Raw genomic sequence first — 22,940 nt, forward strand, 5'->3', positions numbered from 1 at the left:
TGGCCGGGATTCCGCAGTTATGATGCACTTGCTAGCTATGAGAATATTATGGACTTATTAATTTGTCCTACAAAATAATCTCTGTAATGTTGACAATTAATATTTGAGGAGCGAATTTTTCTGCTCAAATATTAATTCTATGTTCGAGATAAAAGAAAGGAAAATTGTAACTTTTAACATTAAAAACTTTATTCTGATGTCACTTGTGGTACCATGGAAACAGAAGAATAAGTGGTATTCCATGTGCTCTATTCCCTATTTAACTACCTCAGGCTTTCCACAAAACAACCATGGAAATATTGGATATGTATATGCATGAATATCAAATAAAATACACTACAGTATTAAACAAAATACATATTGTATTTTATTACTTTAATGTGAGTATAGATGTTCCACACAATAATTGTATTTCCTTAAATCGCGTGTCAATTTTCATTCGTAAATTTTTCATAATTCATTCTAAAGAAACCTATGCATTTATAGAAGCAACTTCTCAAGGTCCATGACCAGGCACAGCTCATGTCTTTGACACTCTACAGCAACGAAAGAAGGCATCAGTGAACCAAAAATCTCCTACTTCAAACAAGAGGCACGTCCAGAAAGTAAGTACTGTCCACGTGGACACCATGCACCTGGGCCATACATGTGTTGTTACTTCCTTACACTCAAGAACGAAGTTGTGCTTGTTTCTGACAAAATTAAAGTGCGTTGTGCTACAGTAGACATTATTAAAACAATCAGTTGCTGTGAAATATGACAATAATCAGGTTTCCAGATGCTACATAACCATAGCTGCTGACAAAGCATCGTAAAATATTTAATTAAAAAAATGTTACTCCAAATGAAATTTACAACTGTTGGGTTTGTGAAGTTTATGGATAAAATACTGGTATGTGTGGCAGCTATAGTGGCAAACTTTACAATGTTTAGTGAAGGAAGGGGGAACGAATATCTGCTGTCCAATCCTAGTCAAAGTAGATTTGCTGCAGAGAGTTAATAAAAAAAACTGTTCAGACAGGCAAACAGTTTCTAATTTGTCCAGTCTATTGATTTCTTTATTTTCCATTTTCCAGTATGCCAATTTATAAGTTCATATTTACAAAAGTTGTTGTTTTCTAATGCCAGGCATTTGACAATAAAGTCATTTGACATCTTGCACTCCAATATTTTTCAAAGATATTATCATGGTCAGCCACTGAAGCACAGATTTTGAGGTGTTCCGAATCCATTTCTTGGTTTGAGTTGCACAATGGGCAGTTAGGGGACTGATATATTCCAATTCTATGCAGGTGTTTGGCCAAACAGTCATGGCCTGTTGCCAATCTAAATGCAGCTACAGACGATTTTCGTGGTAAATCGGGAATTAACTGTGGATTTTGATGCAGAGAGTTCCATTTTTTCCCTTGACATTGTGTTATCAAACTTTGTTTGTTGAAGTCTAAGTATGTAGATTTAATAAATCTTTTCACAGAGTAATACGTAGATTTAGTAACAGGTCTGTAAGTAGCAGTGCTGCCCTTCTTTGCTAAAGCATCCGCATTCTCGTTTCCCAGGATTCCACAATGGGATGGTATCCATTGGAATAGAATTCTTTTATTGAGTGATATTAATTGAGAGAGCATTTTATTTATTTCTGCTGTTTGAGATGAAGGTGTGTGTTTAGAGACGATTGATAGAATAGCTGCTTTGGAGTCTGACAATATAACTGCATTCCTAAATTTATTGATGTGGCATAGAAGATTCCTGAGACTTTCACTTATTGCAATGATTTCTCCATCAAAACTTGTCGTTCCATATCCAAGAGATCTATAAAGTGAGAAGAGACAGCACGTAACACCTGCACCGGCACCTTGTTCTCTGGAGATCAAGGATCCGTCGGTGTATAAATGAAGCCAGTTTTGTGGAGGGTACCTAATATTAATTGTCTCTAAAGACAATTGTTTCATTATTTTAGTGTTTACTTCTGATTTCAGTATTTCTTCTGTTAAATTTAGATTATATTCTATATTTAATAGAGTTAAAGGGTTTGGTTTAATTTGTAGGTTTTCTTTTAAATTCGGGATATTGATTTTCTGTTTTAATTCTTGAACCATGGATATGAAACTTTTTTGAGTTTTCAATCCATTGTCATTTTGATGCTGTTAATATTAGTGAGGAATCTCATAGAATCTATTGGTGTTGTTTTGATTCCACCAGTAATGAGTCTAAGAGCTTGGTTTTGAACATAGGTGAAGTAATTAAAATTTCTCCGCAGTATGTCAGCACTGGCTGTATAAACATTTTGTATGTAGTGTTTAATTCCTGAATTAAATTCTGATGCTGGACATTAACAAAACAAACTTATGGAACAAGCCTTGAAAATGTTTCAGCAGTCTAAGACAATTATCACTGGTAACAATACGTGTTTGCTATGTCACAGAGCCATCAATGCCAGGGAGTAATGCTTCCTGCAAGTACTGTGGAATTTTGTTGGCGGATTTCATGCCTTGAATCACGGAAATGATTAAACAGCAGTGTGCTGTCAAACTATGAAAAAGTTGTGGCAAGCGATACAAAACAAATGATGAGTCCTACAGAATCCATCACTGTGTTGCTACAATGAGTGCCCCACGAAAACTACTCAAGTTAATTTGAATGGAGTCATTCCCACTACAGTCTGCACTTTTTCCATCTGTTTCGATCCCTCAAGAAATTCCTTGGTGGTCAAACACATACTCAAGTAAGTACAGCTTGAGAGCAAGTAATTTTTAACAGTGTAGTTATTGAAAAACCACACAGTATTCACTTTCTGGACATGCCTCATACCTGCACTGATCCAATGAAAATCTTTCAGCATCTTTCCTATACAATATATACACAATAATGTAAAGCCAGAAAACAGAGTAGTCTGTTAAAACTGTATTTACAATGGGGAATACTGTAATGCAGTGCATCTCTTCTTCAATTGAAGCACAAGATCGCATGATAGAGCTGTGGGGTGTACTCACGCTGTCCTCGCGGTTCAGGATCTCATCAGCATCGTCATCACTGATGTCACTCAGGTCGCCCTCGAGCGGCGCAGACTCGTCCAGGCACAGCTTCTTCACTTCCGGCTTCTCCAGCTCGCTGTCAGACAGATCTCGAGGTCTCTTTCCCGACCCTGGCACGTCCCCGGCTTCCCCCGACTTCTTGCTGGGACTCTCCTCCAGTTTCACAGCTGCGACATTTCATAAATCAAGTTAAATACTTTTAATTCGGAAATTACTATTTTATAACAGTTCAGGAACCCGTATTTTCTCGAATATTCCGTGCACCCCATTTTCGAAAGGAAGAAAAAAACGCAAATTATAAAAATAAAACTTCCAACAAATTCACGACAAATTAAAAGGATCGCAATCTCATGACTTTAGTGGTATGGCTGCAAAAGGGTATCTGTCGGATACAGGGGAGGGGGGGGGGGAGAGCCATTAATCCTTCCCATTGAAGGCTTTAAGGAACCAACCTGGACAAATACCCAATGTCCCATCCCTACCTTCCCGTGGTGCAGCTGTTAGTAAGCTTAATTTTACGAGCTGAACTAAAGGGAGGGGCTACTCATCAATTAGCACTGGTCAGCTTGATGAGTTAATGACTGAATTTGGTATAATTTTCCTCTAACCAATACCTAATTCCCTCTTTACCCTTTCCTATCCAGTCCTCTGACTGAACTCTTACTTTCTTCGACCCCGACGGCATTAGAGCATTCGAGGCCTAGGGGTTCATTTCACTTTCCTTCCTCCTCTTTCTACTTTTCTGTTCCTAGTGCTGACCTGCTATGGCACTAAAATCGTCCTCCAGTGACTTAAGGAGGGAAAGCTGGTGATCAACAAGATCTCCCAGCTAGGTTCAATGGACCCGTCGACCAACAGCAGGTGTGGTCCTACAGAAATTCTGGGGGTTGTGTGTGAATGAAGTAGCCACCAAAACGTTAAAATATGGTGTTCACTTAAATCGGCTACAACTTGCCATTTTCACCAAGAAATGGATTCGGAACACCTCAAAATCTGTGCTTCAGTGGCTGGCCATGATAATATCTTTGAAAAATATTGGAGTGCAAGAGGTCAAATAACTTTATTGTCAAACGCCTGGCATTAGAAAACAACAACCTTTAGTGGTATTCATTTGCAGAACTGAAAATAAAAGATTCACAAACTATATATTTATTACACTTCAACTTCATTTTGCAACAAGTACAGCTAATTCAAATGTGATTTAACAATGTTAACAATTGAAATACCCGCACAAAAAGATAATGGCATGAAATACCACCTTAGGAGTTTTGCAGGAGGAAAGTCGTCAATGTCATCAACTTCATTTTGAATAAGCCATGCACCCGTATTTTTTATGTGTATATTTCGAGAGTATGATAAACCACAGACTCAGACTAGAGGCTCTTAACTCCTGTGTATTCCCGGTGCTAACATACGGTTGCCAAACCTGGGCCCTCACAGAGAGGCAAAAGACGAACATCGAAATATGCCAAAGGAAAATGGAGAGGAAGATAGCTGGCGTTTCACTGAAAGACAAGGTCTCCAACACTGCACTGCAGAAAATTACAGTTTCTGAGAACATCACAGAAAAAGCCCTCATAACGAAGTGGAAGTGGGGTGGTCATGTAGCAAGGCAGCAACAAGGCAGATGGGCGCGAGAAACCACCATGTGGGACCCGTACATAGGAAGGAGAATGCAAGGCAGAAGGGCAGATACATTCAAGCTGCAGCTGGGAGGGAACTGGTCAACCATCGCCCGCAACAGGAACGAGTGGAGACAGATAGTGAACAAACTCATCTAGAACTAAAATTTGACAAACTCTAGTGTATCTCACATAGTGAATGTGAATGTAAATATTGTTCACGTGAAATAGCTCGTCATGTGAACCACACCAATCGAGCTTCCCCTCCTGTAGGAGGCCCTAGCCCTTCACGGGACACAGTGGCTTCATTCATTCATTCATATTTCGAGAAAAAAGTGTGCGAGATATACGAGAAAATACGGTATTTAAGCTGAAAGCATTTTGAGGCTACAGAATTTAAATTATATTATGGCAAATAATGTCATACTGAATTGTCTCTGATATTGCTACTTCTGTCTGAACTGAGATTCTCTGAATACAAACACAATACATACCTTCCAGGCCCAACTTCTCCTCCTTCACATCCAAACCTGTGTCTTTTTCTTTCAGATCATCGTGCAGTTTTTTCCCACTGAAAGAGATTGAAATTAATTACATTCATCATTATGAAAACTGTTGTCATTATCAAACACTTGTTTAGATTTTAAAGACACAGACAAATTCTTAAACTAAATTTACACAAAATAATATACGAAGTAACGTCAAGAAGATGTGAATTAAAGTCATGGTCCATGTATATAATGCCTGAAAATAGCTATTGATCCTTTGCGTGTTTGTTTTTAAAATAATGTGTTTAATCTGTAACTACAGTCAGTGTATTGATATTAGTATCTCTTTGTTGTTACCTATTGCTTTAAAAAGAATGTGTTTAACTTGTAATTTTAAGTCAATTTTTCTACTATTCCGTTACTGTTTACATTTGTTTTTAAATCTTTTGTATTGCCCCTACTATTATATATTGCCCTTCAAGAATTTCGTTAGTTATAAGTCATTACTTGAGTTATTATTTCAATTATTGTACTTGTTCCTGAATCACGTATGTAACTTGTAACCGTAAATCCTTGCTTGTAATATCCCTTTATTACTCTTAACTGTTCCATTGTTCATGAATTAAGTATTAATTTGAAAGTGAAGTCAAACTTTGTTATATTAATCTACTATTGATTATCTTTTTAGGTCGTGTATTTACTCTGAAACGGTTAGACATTCTTGTATATCTTTTGAATTGATTATTCCTCAAACATCTCATTAATCTTTAACAGGATCCATTTTTCATTAAGGTGCATTCTTCTACATAATTCATATGAATTGTAACTGTGACCACTATTTTGTATTATAATTTTACTATTATTTATTGGTTATAAAATATGTATTTTGATTCCAACTATAACCCTAATATACCTTAGGGTGAAATAGGGTTTATTAAATTGGATAATAAAAAAATATATATATATTATTTTTCAAACTTTATCATTGTGTACTTTTGTAAATGAGCCCATCATGTTCACAACACTGATTCTTGTGACAGACTAGGTTCCTGCCACAGGTAAGAGACCTTCTGGTTTTCTGTTAATGAGTGCATATTCATGCCCTACAGTGAAGTAGGTTTTGAAATTTCTTCAGGATTCCCATGCCAAAACAATTAATTGACCACACAACAGTTCTGATACAAACCGAAACGAACTGCTGGTCTTTTGTTAGGACGAGGTTAAAGAAATTCAACATTACCACTGAAATTGGGCTCACAGAATCATTAATAGCTATCTGGCACAGAGACACTGAAATTTGGAGTCTTGCAGAGATATTATACACGGCATTCCAAAGAGACTTGAAATGCTCAGCAAGACAAAAGACTGAATACTGAATCTAATGAAGCATGCTCGCTATTTGTAAATAACGATTGAGACCTTTCATTTGAATCTATATTTGAAAAATGAGCATCGTCTATTGAAGCCATCCACAAGTCTACAACAGTGGAAGTGAGAGCAAACACAGAGTTGCCTCATTCACTACAACTGACCATCACTTTCAAGCCCAGCGACATTATTTATATCAGCATTGGGGTAATGCTTACTATTTTATAACTATAGTGCAGCGTTTCTCAAACTATGGTCCGCGGACCACCTATGGTCCTGGAGTTCCGTCCTTGTGGTCCTTCAAAAAAGACAGAAGAAAAAATAAAATTCAAACGAATTGCGTATCACACTATAGCTGAAAATCTCAGACTTTCGAAATTACACATGGCAATCGCCTTTCACTTTTTCTCCCAGTACTAATATTTTATGAAATTTCTTACGCTACCCGTCTACCCACTTCCCACTCTACTCTTAACAACAAAAGAGGGATTTAGAGCACTATGAACGTGGCATTTCTCGCCATCTTTTCCCTGCATATCTGGTGCCGAGCCTGAAACCCAGCCAGGGACCACCCGAATTCATAACAAAGGACCAAAGTACCGAACCTTTTCATGTATTTATGACTTTCTTAATAGTTTTGCCGACACCCAGTCTGCACATTGAAATGGGCACGTGCTGTACGTCGTACACCAATAATAGAACGTGCCAAATTGCATCTTTACTTGTCAAAATCGGGTATGTTTTTGCATTAATTTTTGTATTTGTTTTTCCAGATGACGATATAAAAAATTTTAGACTGCCTATTTTAAAATCCGACAGGTTTACTTTTTACACTTGCTATTTCAATTTTAGCGGGTTTCATACACTCGTTTGAAAGCACTTCGTAACAAACAACGCACCGAGGTTTTGGTTCGCTCTCATTGCTACACCAAGTAAATCCAAGTTCCAAATAACTCTTGTCATATTTACGAAAGTATTTTTTCTTTGAATAGCTACCACTAGGACTAGATATTTCTTTAATGGCACTACAATTAATATATTTCTTCACACACAGCTTCTGAACTATTAGCACTGCCTAAATGAAGCGTATCATCATGTTCCTTTCTTTTCAAAGATCCGGATCAAAGCCAGTTTTCCATTATTTATAATGGACACTATTTAACAGAGACATGGACAACTACTGCGTGTACCACACAAGAAGGATTTCAAACAATTGACTGCTAACAGGCAAGCAATAAATCAACAATGCTCAGAATTTGTTATAAGTTACTTGTGATTGGCTACAAAAAATATAATTACGAAAGTATTATAATTAATTAATTCTATTTTAAAATATAAGTAGATTATACTGGTATTAAAATATGCTATAAAAATGAAGGGAACAAGAGTAAGGTGGTCCGCGGAACTGTTCTGACTTAAAAAGTGGTCCCCACTTAAAAAAAGTTTGAGAAACGCTGCTATAGTGAGTTGCAATACTAGCTTTCAGTACTTAAAAATCTGTTTCCTAATTACAACACACTGTAGTATGCAACTTTTTTAAATGTATACAAACATCAATCAATGAACACACTTGCCTTTCATCATGAGCTGCTTCCTCCACCTTCACATCCCTTGGCAGCAACAGCAGCGAAGGCTCTTCTCGATGTGGAGGCAACATTCGAGGTGGTGGCCGACCGGCCAAGCCCGGCGGGGGTCCTCCCAAGCCGATGGGCGGACCCAACCCCAGGCCCTGGTGATCTCCCCACTCCTCCACCCAGCCTCCCCTGCGGTCACTGCCTGGAGGCCAGTCGCCCCCTGGCCCAGAGAAGCAGCCCCACTCGCCCTCCAAGGGGGCCATGGCGTGGGGGAGGGGCAGAGGCACCTCCTTGTCGCCCCACTCTCCTCTGTGGGTGTTCTCCCAGTCTGGAGGCGGTCCTCTCCTGGAAAACAAGCCGACTCTTCTAGTTCCTTCAGCTAAAAACTGTCATTACCACGACCTACTCTTTTCTGTTTATAACATTATTAACGTTATCATAAATTCCCGCAACCAGCCAGAAAAACTGACGGTTTAGACAAAACCATTGTTGCACCAATTACTCTACCATCCCCCCTAAGTGAACCGAGTTCAGACACTTCTTCTATTGTATAAAACTTTTCTGCGATCAAATTACCTTGGTTCAAATGCAATCTAAGTTCACGTGAAAAGGACTTGGCAACATCACATAAACAGGTGAAGTATGTGATGCGCAGGCCATGTTGTACAGGTTTGCTCAGTGTTGCCAATATAGCGACTTTAATTCTTTTTCAACAACAATTTCTTTTAACTTTTATATTGTTTAAATAGGGATTTAGCGAACTTTTTAGCACCTCATAGTGACAAAATTTAATCTTTCTTTGTTGATAATGGAAATCTAGCAACTTTCCAACTACTTTTTGGTGACTTTCCGCACACTCTGTTGGAGACACTGGTTTGTTTTGTGCATTGTAAATAATGGCGGACAATAAGAAGATTGACTGTTCTCCAAATTGTTATCATGTTATGGTGTTTGATACTGCTAAACATAGGGGAGAGTCGGGTAGTATCGGACATCGGGTAATATCGGACAGTGAGTTTCTTTCATCTACCACACAATGATAGTACCTGATTGGCATGGTTACGTTTCTGTGATGTCACATAGAGAAACGTAACCATGTCATTCAGGTACTACCATATCGTGGTAGATGAAAGAAACGCACTGTCCGATATTACCCGATGTCCGATATTACCCAGCTCTCCCCTAATAAAGAATTATAAAACGACAATTTTCGTTTAGTAATACAGTTAATTGAAAATTTATGAATGTACCTATCATATCCATTAATAATTAATGGTTGTTATAAACATAATTATAGGTTATGTTATTTTATATTGGAGTGATTTTCATAATCCACAGTTGATTCCCAATTTACGATGCAAATCATCTGCAGCTGCATTTAGATTGGCAACAGGCCATGACTGTTTGGCCAAGCATCTGCATAGAATTGGAATATATCAGTCTCCTAACTGTCCATTGTGCAACTCAAATCAAGAAACGGATTCAGAACATCTCAAAATCTGTGTATCAGTGGCTAACCATGACAATATCTTTGAAAAATATTGGAGTGCAAGAGGTCAAATGATTTTGTCAAATGCCTGGCATTAGAAAACAACAACAACCAACAACAGGTTATGTTATTTGACACTATTAAACACGATAAAGCCTTATAAAATATAAGAATGTGTATTAAGGAAAGAAATTGAAAAAAAATATATATAAATGTATCTAACATATGTATTAATATTACTGTAATTGCAAGTTATCTTGAACCTTCTGAGCGGGGACAGAGGGGCAGACGAGTAACGAAGGTGGAGCCAACTGAGTTGTTTGCGCATGCTCCGCAGCATAATCTCTTCTCAAGAAACACAGAGCTATTTCCTTCACTGCGTACCAGTAGTGTTACCATGGAGCAGCAACCACAGGGTAGTAATTATGGTGAAATCACACCACCGCGGAGAAAAAGTAACGCTGTTATCCATAGCGGACAAAGAGAAATTATCGCAAATATAATAAAATTATGCGTTGCAAGGAGGAAAAATTAAACAAATATTTGCTGGAACCTCTTGATAAGGAATATGAGAGAGAGGCTAAATACTCTGGCAAAAGTATTAGTTCCGTGAAGAGAATTAAGAATAATATTGAATTATAACCGAATGAACCTCACACTACTCCGGGAAAGAATAGGTATGTAATGTTTAGAAATTATTGCTATGATAGTTATGTACAATAGTGTGTGTATTGAGAGCGACATAATGAATTACTGTTGCAAGTTATTATTTTCTTATAGTTCTACTAAACATATTATTTCATTCCAGAATTATACTTGTCTATCATGTTCAGAAAGTAGTACCTACGATTAAGAAGATAATTCCGAATGGATGATGCCATTGACGAAATAATTAATTTTGGAACAAGCGATTATGGCAGCAATGATAGGGATATGGATTGTGTATAATTGTAAACTAATGTAAACTCAAATAATAAGCCTGTAAAATATTGTTATAAGAATATGTACATATTAGCTGAAGGGGTAAGTCATGCAGGCCTATATAATGTACAGAAATAGCTGTAGTAACTCCTCCATTGCCGGTCCCTAGCCCGGATGAGAGAGGAGTGTACACACGATTATATTTAAATACTTACTCATTACAGGTTAATTAAAGCTTGCTACGAAACTATGTTCTCCTCTCAAAACCGGAGTATCCAGAGAAGATGATGTCTGTATTGAACCAAGTTCTTTTACAGTAGAGAGCCGTAAGGTAAAAGAAGAACCAACGTTTTCTGAAAAGAGTCACGTTACCCGAGGGAGGGGCATCCTTGCCGTGTCGTTACGTTGATGAGTACGTGCCGAACCGAGCAGTTCCAAAGACAGACTTAGGGGATGTAAGGTTCAAGATAACTTGCAATGACAGTAATAGTAATGGTTATTCTTTCTGCACAATCTGCCACTCGTATATTTCAAACAGAAAAGAAATAACTGAACTTCGATCATCTAACTTAATCGGAGAAATTTCTTCAGTCAAAGATGATTTTAGTTTAAGACAAATTAATCTCAGATTAGACTTTATACAACGCAAACTTCGAAGTTCAGCTAGAACGAGGATCAATTTAACCTCTGATCTAAGATTAAATGGTTTATACAATCGGCCCTAAGTGCTTCAACAAAGGTGACCAGACGTCAGTTCTGTTTTGAAGAAAATTGTCACAACATCCCCTGAATTACAATAGGGACGCTTAAAAGTCCCGCTTTTCGAATTTGTAGCTCGTAGGCCTTTATGAATTATTGCACCCTTCTATTTATATGATTTGGTGGGCAGGTAAAAGGCCTTAAGTCACTCTATGCGAAATTTACAAAAGGAAATTTCAAAGATTTAAACAACTGCTGTAAATCCAAAGTGTCATGTTTCAGCTATAATCTTTTCGTTGTAAGAATAATCCTACAGTAAATAATGGCACGTGACTCAAGTGAGGCTTGACTGGCCATAGTTTGGTGCCAGAGATTCTCAGTAAGTGATTTTGCCCACTCCTGTACATTCTGTTTCATGTTAAACATTTCCCATTACTCGTCAAAGTAGGCCTAACCTCACTACTATGGATTCATTTCCTTATAAACTGTTACTTTATAATTAATTAATTAATTAATTGCATTCAACTCACTTAACTTACCATATACATTCAACACTATTTCTTTCTCTCTGCTTTTGAGAGTGTTTCCATTCCTATGTTTAGTAACCACACTCATTGAGTATGCAGAAACCATACTATCACATGCTTACTAGGACGAACAAGTGGCACCAGCGTATTACAAGAACAGACTACCTCGGTATTGCTCTTAATATTCATCCGTTTACAAGGTAAATAACAAAATATAAAAGTAGCTTTTCTTTTACATAGTGTTTTACATATGAGTGAAGTTATATGTTTCATCGTATTTAATAGCTAGAATTCAATTTTTATTTTCAAATAATACAAGGTTATGATTTGCAGATACAAACTATATTATCCTGTGTCATGTGAGTGTTTCGAATGGGAGCCAATCACGGGTATGACAGCCACGTGCTTGTGTTTACATTAGGACTAATGGCTTGCTGCAAAATAAGTCCATTAGACGTTCAAATAAAAATTTTTCAGATTCATTTTCATTGAAGAATACCAGATATTTTGAAAGTTATTTGCTTGCATAATAATGGAAACATACTCCCTCTGAATGTTTTTCATGCCAAATACTTTTTCTTGAACTTATCCACCTTCCGTTTTTGAGTTTCAACGCGAAAACGCAAGTAACAATGTCAGAATGATCAGTGAGTTTTTCATGTGGAAGTAAAGCAATAGCTATTTCAGGTAGTTGTGAATTGTAGGTGAAAGTTAAGGTTTGCTATGCTTTCGAACAATAGACATAGCATCTTTGTATAGCTGCTGCATGTAGAGCTTGAAATGTAGAGGGTAAAATCATTTTATCCTGCTAAGAGATCTTGCTGAAATGATCGGGAGACTACAACATTTTGTAGGCATCTTATTTTATCTGTAAGTAAATACCTTTTGGTCTTTTCTGTAATTTTTGCGCTCTCTCGAGCCAATACTGAAGAGAATGACGCATATAAATATCTACACCACACCGCCATTATGTATATGAAAAAAAAACCCAACCCCACTTGATTAATAACTATAAAAATATTTGATTTTTAATAACAATATTATCTTACCTAAGTTTTGTAGTTATATATATACTATATAGCCGCCACTCAGTAAATTATAGAAATGATCTAATTTAATATATTCTCTACATCTACTTACATAACCCCAAAACGTTTCACTTTCAAATCATCAATATAGCATTAATATGTGTAATTAATGAAAAATAGTGACATCATGGCATTAACTACAATAATGTTTCATTTGTAATGGTAATAACGTCATCAACCTCAAGTTTTGTAGTGTTTAATATCCAATACACAGCTGTACTCAGAAAATAACACACAGCAGAATCAGACCTGTAAATTATTTTTAGCAATTCTTGAAGCTTTTAATAACCAATTGAATTTGAGCTCTAAATATGTCAGCAATCCTGCAGGTCATGGCCTTCATGTAATAGTCTATTATTTATTGTAGTGTGTGTTTTGTTTTATTCTGAAATGCAATTAATTAGTTCTCAAAACTGACGAAAGATGGATTTTTGAAAATAGGAAAATGATGTAGGAAAATTGACATTTCACTGAAAACTACTATTTTTCTGAAAAACTTTGGGTTCCAAGTTTCAAAATGAGGGGTCATTTATTAAAATCCGTTCAGCCATTTTCCCGTAATTTCCATTACCAGTTCAAATTATATATATATAGATTTTTCTTACAGCGAAAAGGGGTATGTTTCATGATTTTCTTTATTGTCGATATCACTGCTTTTAGGATCTCTTTTAGGAAACGGGTTTAATGAAGGAATATAAAATTAAAATCTTATATCACAAAAAGTAATGACTTAAGCCCCTTTGCCTGCCCACCGGAGTTTATCTAAGAAAGATTTATTTTATTTCATTCTGTTAGACCAGACCCTTTATATTACACTCTTTGTTCCTTGAGAACTACACTGAATTTCATTTCAGCTGTACATATTCACTGACCTTCCTCTGCCATCCCACTCCCTGCGGCTGTCAGAGTAGTCCCTGGTCTCCCAGTCCCTGCCCTTGATGGAAGGCCCCGGCGCTCTGGTTTCTTCACGCTCGTATCCTCTTCTCCTCTCCTGCTCTCTCTCCCGCAATTCTCTCTCACGCTCATGCAGCTCTCTGTCCCTCTGCTCCCTGTCCCTCTCCCTGGGATCGCGCTCTCTGTCACGTTCTCGACCGTCCCAGGGATCCCGTCCTCGCAGCGGCTCCATGCTGTTGCGCCCTTCTCGCCGGCTGGAACGTGAACAACACATCATTCAGCTGATAACTATGTAACATGAACGTGAGAATCCTTTGTATTTATTTACATTCACGGTATTCATATATCACTTCACAGCTAGAATATGGAACATATAAAAAAATCTTAATAGTAGGTACTACAAAGTCTTAATTATAGCCACAGTCTAGTTCAAATACACAGGGTTAGTTAAAAGTCCCGCACCACCTAAATAACTTTCGAAGCATGTGGTTCAGTGACTTGAAACTTGGTATGTGGGGATAGCCATATACTATGGTCTGTCCAAAACAACTTCCGACCTGACAAATGGCGCCTTTAGCATGTTACCATGGCAACCATTCAAATCAACCAATCACGAGAGACGCATAACCATGGTATCGAGACGGTGTTGCCGTGTCTATGTTTACAAGTTGCACGTGAATACCACGGCCTAGTGGTGACTACATTGCCCGGAATGACTTTGAGTTGGCTGGTTAGCGGGTGCTTTGTGTGAATTAAAAATATTATTTAGTTTAGTTTTATTTAGTTTTAGTGTATCGATAATTATTGTGTTTAAATTATATTACACATATTATCTTCGTTGTCATTGGCGGAGTATGTGGCTACTGTGCGTTTTTTAGTGTCTGTGAGAGTTTCTAAACAGGCGACTTATGCAATGTCAGAAGGAAGGAAAGGCAGGCGGAGAACAAAGAATTTTGTATGGGTACAACGTGCCCCGTTAAAGAGTCAAGCGTGAGAGAGAGTGTGTTATGTAAGAAAGTATTTTGAGAGGGAAAAAGATAATGGCGGGCCTCTTTTACCTTTGGCGCAAGTCGTAATGAGAACTGCTGCTTGTGTTAAAATTAATAAGAGCACTATTATCGATATTGGAAAAGAAAAAGGCCGTGCAGATTTTTAATCATAAATATTTTTATAGTTTACAATTTTTTCAACGTCTTTCTAACAATATTACATTGAAGAATACCGACACTCATAAAAGTAGAGGCTTCGTACTAAATTTAAACCTGTTTTTACAGTTTAGAGTCTTTCGACGCTTTTCGAACGGCACTGCCGCCGCCGCCGCCACCACCACCACCATTCTATCGGCAGCGCGCTCTCTTACACGAGAGATGGGCAACATGACACACTGCTCCCCCTTCTCTCTAAACTGTCAAGTCGGAAGTAGTTTTGGTCAAGGTATAAGAACTCAATAATGGTATTACCGAGTTTTTTCTACTTCTGGTTTAACTGGAAGTAACTCCAACTCTCTTATTTAAATGGAACACCCAATATATATTTTTTATTTTTGAATAGTGCTGATTAAGAGCTTTTCAAAAAGTACCCACACTTGATACTTCTGTACAAATTCAGTGTTTCTAAATAAAAATGGAAGTGGTGCAAGATATTCCTAAGCCTGGTTAAATCATTCCTTAAATGGTTTCTATGATCGAGTGACACATTGTAAAGCAGCAGAGCGCTACCAATTTGAACACATAATTTAGAAGATAAGCTAGCTTTGTTTTGTTTTTGTTAAGGAAGGAGTATTTTATTATTTTAATATTCGATAAACTTTTCTGTTTTCTTGACTTAAGGAATGCAATATGAAATGTCACAATCTTTTCTAAATAAAAACGCGCTCTTAACAAACTGTTTTCTTTGCCTTGAATGAATACTGATGTTCATATACCTTCTCCTCTCATCTGGAAAGCTCCTAGGATCGACACCAAGACGCCTATCAACCAAAGTCCTTGGATCTTCTCTCTGTGGTGTAGAATCTTCGTAACGATTTCTCTCCATCTGGTCGGAATATCTGCTTCTTTCATCTCGGCCTGCAATAAAAATTATGTTTGTTTTTTGTGTGCTTTCATATTACTGTATTAAAATATGTTTTGTTAACACACAGTTGGATACAATGATCTTATAAAAATGTTTGTCATAGGATTATGACAATGATTATTATATTGCTGTTATTTTTTCGACAGCTCAGAACTTATGCAACTGCACACACTTGCAAGGAAGGGGACTCTCTGACTTGATATCAGATCAACATAAAAAGCCAATACGGAAGCGAGATAAAATGTCAACTTGTCTGCCTGTAACACAGAGTGCATTACACAAATTCCTGTTATGCGGCTGAATGTGCCGTCTTCCTATATTCGTCTTATTCATCTTCCAAAAAATCTTTCATGTTATGCAACCCTTCTGTTAGTCATGACTAGGGCTAGGATTTTGATGACCTATAAATCATAAAAAAAAAAGTCCTAAAAAACAATGCATTTATGGCCTAAAAATCTTAAAAAAAAAATGCCCTTAAAAATGCCCTAAAAGTTGATCTTACATTCTAAAATTGGCTTAATAGGAAAAGGAGTTTTGTGCTACTTAATATTTAGACTAGTAATTAAATTAAATTCTAGTACCAACATTCAAGTTTATTTAATTTTACATAATTTTTTCTAAGTGGTACACTTTAATTAATTATTTTACCTGATGTAGTTTCCATGTAGCCCATCACAAGGCCACTCTTATCCGGAATTAGCAAGTACAGAGGAGTCTATATTGAAGGGATGGTCGGACTGATCCATTACATGGGGTGCACTACGTTAAAATGGCAATATTTGTGTAGGAAAACAATTAAAATATTATACAAACTAATGGGTATTAGCCACCGACGTAGCTTGGTCGGTTAAGGCATTTGCCTGCCGATCCAGAGTTGCGCTCGGGCGCGGGTTCGATTCCCGCTTGGGCTGATTACCTGGTTGGGTTTTTTCCGAGGTTTTTCCCAAACATAAGGCAAATGTCAGGTAATCTATGGCGAATCCTCGGCCTCATCTCGCCAAATATCATATCACTATCACAACTCCATCGACGCTAGAATAATAACCTCGTAGTTGGTACAGCGTCGTTAAATAACCAAGTAAAAAATAAAGGAGAAAATATGTAGACAAAATATCAAAGGAAATAAACATTATTTTATATTAATAATGGGGATTTGTGGCCAAAATTAAATGAAAATGCCTCAAAAATGTCCGAATAACACAAAAGATGCTCTTATGATTTGAAACAGGCAAAAAATTAAAAAAAATGCCCTAATAAATATGTCTTAAAACACTCAGTTTATCACACAACATATAAATACTAAAGCAGCTATGTTTCTGGCTTACTAGAAAAAAGATGCAATTTCATCAAAATCCTAGCCCTAGTCATGACTTCTGCTATCAGTGTTCCCCCAGCATTGCCTCTTCCCATTTTTCTATTGGCTCTCATTAAGGGTAGTGGATAGCACTGTTTACAGTGTTTTCGCGTATAAGTATGAATATATAAAATTTTTTTTCTCTGTTTCTATCTAACACAGACTAATGTCCTTTGCACCATGCGATAAACAAATGTTGGTGAGTTGTGAATTAGAATTCCTATAAACCAAGCAAGGGTTTGACTCACCTCGCCTGCTGTCAAATGGGCTGTCGTAGCCTTTATCATCGGGCGGGGCCCTCCTGCCGTCAGACTCCCTGTTCCTCGGAGGCAAGGGGTAGTCCCGCTCGCTGTGGTTGTCTCTGCCATCCCTCTCCCGCTCTCTGTCCAGGTGTGCGCCCCTGTCCAGGCCCCGCTCGAAGCTCCTCTCGGGTCCCCGCTCCGAGCCCCTGTCGAACCCCCTGTCCGAGTTCCTGTCGAAGCTCCTGTCAGACCCCCTGTCCAGCCCCCTCTCCGACCCTCGCTCACTGCCCCTGTCTGTGCCCCTCTCCGAACCCCTGCCCAGTCCTCTGTCCAGGCCTCTGTCTGGGGCTCGCCCGAGTCCTCTCTCTCTGTCGGAGCCTCTGTCGCGGTCAGAAGCCCTGTCTCGCTCCGGCAGTCTCTCCGGGCCCCTGTCTCTCTCCGGCCCTCGGCTCAGACCCCTCTCCCTCTCTGGGACTCTGTCCAAGCCCCTGTTCAGGCCCCTGTCACGCTCAGCGTTACGGTCGAGGCCCCGGTCCCTCTCAGAGGGCCTATCAAGGCCTCTGTCCCTGTCGAGCCGCTCCCTGTCCCTGTCCGAGCCCCTGTCCAGGCCTCTGTCTCTCTCCAGGCTCCTGTCAGACCCACGGTCCATCATCTTGTCCAAACTCTTCGGTCCCGAGTGGAAGTCGCTGGCGCTCTTGTTGCTGCTGTCCCTGTTGCTGCGCGGGGGCTGCGGCAGGCTGGCCGGGTTGTGCGTCATCAAGGACAGCAGGGAGGGCAGCTCCCGCTCGTACTCCCTCGCCTTGCTCAGCTCCTTCTCACGCTCCCGCTCACGCTGCCGCTCTCTGCACCTCTCCAGGGCTTCCTCACGCTCCTTCTCCCTGGCCGCCTCCCTGCTCTCCCTGGTGCTCCGGCTGTCCCTGGACAGTCTGGGGTCCAGACTGTCTCGACTGTCCTTAGCCTCACGACTGTCCCTGCTGTTATCCCTGTTGTCTCGCAGATCCCGACTGTCCCTGATGTCCCTATTATCCCGGTTGTCTCGTCCTCGATCTCTTTCCCTGTCCCGGTCACGATCCCCGTCGCCATGGTCACGACCTGCAAGAATAAGCAGCTCTCAGTGACTGTTACCCGTTCCAAAGCTTGTAAGACGTAAAAAAGTAACTGGGAGTATTTGTAACTAGAACCAACTTTCACTCTATGACAGGATCAAGACTTAATCCAGCATCGTAAATACACCAACTACGAATTATATTGAAGTTTAACTCAGACCTTGTGCGACGGTGGGCCTCTGTTTACTTTGAATAGTTGGTATAAATAATAAGTAAACAATACTTAAACAATTAAGTTTTACCCTGCCGTCAAACATATGATAGGGTCGATAGTCTCATGGGCGAGGCGGTCCAAAAGAAAACACTCAGCATAAATAACCAACTATCTGTTTACATTTATTAATAAACACTTCCGGAAATTGGAAAATGAACAAAAGGCTGCAGTAGAAATACAGCCACCGATAACTCCACCAATGCATCGAAACTGGCTTGCCACTAATCGTCACTCAACTGGCATTCACCATTACACACAATAGCAACACCATCTGTACTGACAGATTATAAGTATACGTAACTTGATAGACAAGTCGAAACTTGTTGAAAATGGCAGGAAGTACTAATCAGAGATGGGATAAACTGTTCTTTTTAAGAAACAGTTTCGACTGTAACTGTTTCATGAACGAAGCTGTTCCAAAATAGCAGTTTCAAAGAAACAGTTTATAAGAATATGTTTACAACATCAGTGCCAAGTGTTCCAGCTGTTTCAACCTCTCATCTGCTTCAGGAACATGTTTCAAAGCCCTTGAATCGTCTTTAAATCACCTGTTCAGTGTATTATGACAACGAAAGATAGTTTTCGTAGGTTACTGTTAAGGGTACAGTACATAACTACAATTCAAAATTAATCGTTATTAATAAAAATAGTAAAATAGTTTAATAACGATGACATTAGCCAATGATATTTTTCGAGGTATATTAATAATTAACACTATGTTAAGGCACCATGAACATATTCTCCATCAATGGACAGCTAATAATTAATGCCAGATTTATTAAGGAATTTGATTCGTACAATTAAATTGCGCGATCCTACATAGGCTACTGTTGCACGAAGGCCGTGGATAGTATTATATCTACTTTCGATTGGAGGTCAATGATAGCGCTACACATGGTCTTTGCAGACAGCAAAGAAGAGGAAAACTGTTTACAAATTGAACTGTTTATCTCTTGGAACCATGTGGAACGTTGGAGCAGAGTAACACTCTTTGGAACAGTTGGAACAGGTTATATCACGTATCCAAACAGTTTCAATTGTGTAACAGTTTCAAATAAACTGTTCCAGCTTTTTTTACCCATCTCTAGTACTAATACGAAAGCAAACACAACCAATGTAACATATACACTTGACGAATGCCAGCTATTCTTTAAACAAAACTGAATTACCTAATACACTGTATGAAAACAAGTATACTTATATTAATCAAAGAAAGATACAATTACTGATATAGATAAAACCTGTTATGATCCCTGGTAGGCCAGTCTCGAAACCAAACAACAATGGTCTCTCTTCAACTCTCATGCCTCCGTTATCACACAGCACACCACACCACAACTCGGCTACGTTTCTGCCTGTAGTAAGACACTATCCCCGATTGATCCCCAACTACAGCAGTACACATCCCTGCCCGAACTGGGTTATCCGTGATCGCATCACAGATAGCCGCTAAACAAACCCCCCCCCAGCTCTGCACGGCTGTCACACAACCATACTCTTCGAGTGTCTCCCCCACAATGCACCGTGTTGAGTATCCCTCTCAGGATAACCGATGCTAATAAATAACACTGGTCAACAGTCATTTTGTTAAATGTAAAATTTCTGATGTTTCTTATGTAATTTCATCTGCTTATTCCAAAAATGAAGTCAGAATTTTTCTACCACCCGCCATTTTTTTTTTTTTTGTAATTTTAGAAAAATTAATTTATTTTTATTGCTATATACAGTCCCTAACATGTTATTGGAAAGGAAATATTTCAAATATTTCATTTTATTGCTTTAACAATTAACCTGTAACTTTAGATCATTGTTGCCCGTGAAGTTAGAATGCATAACAATGAATTTTATTCCTCATATGACTGTGAGAGTTAGTATTAATTGTCAGTTGAGTTGGAACTTAAATCATGAAACAAGTTTCATAACCTGTGTTTTCTTTGTCCTAATTTTAAGTGTGGTAAAAGTACCTTATAAAGTGAAAAATACCTCGAAATATTGTCTAAATTACATAAACAATTTTTGTTACGTTTGTGGTTAGTTAACTTTGAAAGCTCACAGGCGAATTTTACTACACTAGTTAAAAGAGCTCACGAGTGTTATTTTGATTGCAAAATAGATGAGGATAGGAACTGGGCCCCTGAAATCTGTTGTGCTCCATGTAATCATATTAACTGGTTGGCTGAAAGGATCCCGTCATATGCCTTTTCCAGTTCGAATAATATGCCGAGAACCTAAGAATTATTCAATAGACTGTTTCTTTCTAGCAACCACAGAACAGAAGATTATAGAGAACTTATTAGCGAGCTGATTCAGAACTATAACTTGATAGGCTATAATATGTCTCTCAAAATAACTTCTTGAATCCTCATCTAAGTTTCCTTTCCTCAAAATCTTCGGGTAGTGAACGACAAACGTGAGAAACGTTTCCATCAGGATTTTTCTGAAATGGAAAGACGATACCAGAAAGAATGGAGACCAAATATTCTGTCAGACTACTGCTGGACACTCAGAAGACATGTTTCTCAAGCCAAATATAGCTTAAAATCTATTTCAACACATTTTAGGTACCATGAAAATATGATTTTAGGTAAAATGTTACAAGGTATCAATACTAGAAAAGTCTGAACTATATTTCATACAATTACTAAAAAACCCTGGGTGATAGAGAAATTTTGAGAACAGATTTGAAATCAGCATGGAAAATACTATAAGAATCACCAATTATTTATCTTTTAACAAAATATATGTTCAATTTTGTTGACCAGTGTAATTAATGTCAACAGGGCCAATGAAAATCTAAAGCCCATGTCACGTGAATACTAAAATTCGCTCCTTATATGTGAGAGGTAAGAGAACAAGAATGGCGGAAAGAAAACAAGCTATCTATAAAAAGGAAGAATGACCTAAAATGGCGGGATAGGAAGCCATCTATGAGAAGGGTAACTAACAATAAGAAAAATGACATGAATAAGAAAAGAAAAAGAAAATAAAGATAGAAACACAGAGTGCCGGCACACTTGGTAATGACAATCTTCCACATTAAGTTGAGAAAAGCAAGCTCAGACGTACTCTTAGGCATGAAGTCCCTGTCCTGGGCAGTCTTCTCCACTATCCCTGGCAGCATCTGCGACTCCCTCTTCCTGCTGCTACTGCTGTCGTCCCTGCGGCTGCCTGCCTCGTCCTTGCCCACCCGACTGCCTCCACTGCCTCTCTGCAGGGTCTCGGTTGAGCCACGGTCCTTCCCACCAAGGCCTTCGCGCAGACTCCTGTCCGACACATCTCCCCTCCTGCTGTCCCTGTCGTCCTTCTCTCGACCTCTATCGTGATCTTTCCTAAAAGTGTACAGTTATCACAGAATAATAACGAGCCAATGTTCTCCCTTCTCTTATATGGTAATGAAAAGGGACAATCAAAATAAATGACCCACAATGCATAAAAGTAGCACAACACATTAGATGAACAGCTTCACGTCCTTATGCAGATCAATAGGGAACAGATTTCTACTTCCATATCTATTTTCTTTGCTATGTTCTACAACCTAGACCATACATGGGCACAATTTTCGGTTACGTGAGGCACTCGATTTGAAATAGTTTGTTTACTAGGAGAGGAGACTGCAGAGTAGGATGGGAAATATAAACTGCTGTGACCTGCGTCACCTTATCGTAATCGCTAAGGCGGTCAGTGGCGAATTATTAGGAAAGCGCTTGGTTAACATGAGAGACTCGAAAACTTTTATTCAATTTGGCAAATTAATTCAGCAGCTTTAATCATAAACCTCTTTACTGTTTCTCCGTCGCTGAATTGATTTAAATCACAGGCGAGAAATTGCGTAACTAGCCAATAATATTCCATCACGTTGTCTACATTTATTTTCTTGAATATTCTGGCATTTCTCAAGATTACTTAATAGATTTGCACGTTCTCGACCTAAAATAATTTCAGAAAATCATATTTCGTTTTCTACGCACATTTGATATTTTTTTATAAATTTCTTTTGGAAATAATACGTACAAACAACATTTAATTCCTCGTAGGCTATCTTTTAATGCAGCGTGTTTAAGGTATAATGTCGTATTTAGTATACTATGCAAATGTTAAGATCGTAAATTTTCTTCGGAATAATACGAAAAAATAACATTTAATTTGTCTTACCTTCTAATTCAGCATGTTCTTTATGGCATAAGGAGTAATGTCGTTGTATATTAAATTTATTAATGCCTAATAGGATTTCCGAGCATAACATACAGTA

General features: G+C 38.4%; 1 protein-coding gene across 5 annotated transcripts in view; it reads right to left on the reverse strand.

Moving 5' to 3' along the window:
• LOC138704413 (zinc finger CCCH domain-containing protein 13-like) overlaps window positions 1-22,940 on the reverse strand; it is a 124,607-nt gene that overhangs the window by 54,149 nt on the left and 47,518 nt on the right. For all 5 annotated transcript variants that reach the window (XR_011333343.1, XM_069832264.1, XM_069832261.1 and 2 more), the window contains 7 exons: window positions 21,758-22,020; window positions 17,378-18,463; window positions 15,627-15,768; window positions 13,681-13,956; window positions 8,085-8,429; window positions 5,149-5,225; window positions 2,991-3,199 (listed from right to left, as the gene is read on the reverse strand). Coding sequence is in view for 4 of the 5 variants with exons in the window: in XM_069832264.1 (XP_069688365.1) it covers window positions 2,991-3,199; window positions 5,149-5,225; window positions 8,085-8,429; window positions 13,681-13,956; window positions 15,627-15,768; window positions 17,378-18,463; window positions 21,758-22,020 (2,398 nt within the window). In the remaining variant the exon portion in view is untranslated. The remainder of the gene's footprint in view (window positions 1-2,990; window positions 3,200-5,148; window positions 5,226-8,084; window positions 8,430-13,680; window positions 13,957-15,626; window positions 15,769-17,377; window positions 18,464-21,757; window positions 22,021-22,940) is intronic.

Source organism: Periplaneta americana, chromosome 8, assembly GCF_040183065.1.
Source record: "Periplaneta americana isolate PAMFEO1 chromosome 8, P.americana_PAMFEO1_priV1, whole genome shotgun sequence".
NCBI classification, from domain to species: Eukaryota; Metazoa; Arthropoda; class Insecta; order Blattodea; family Blattidae; genus Periplaneta; species Periplaneta americana.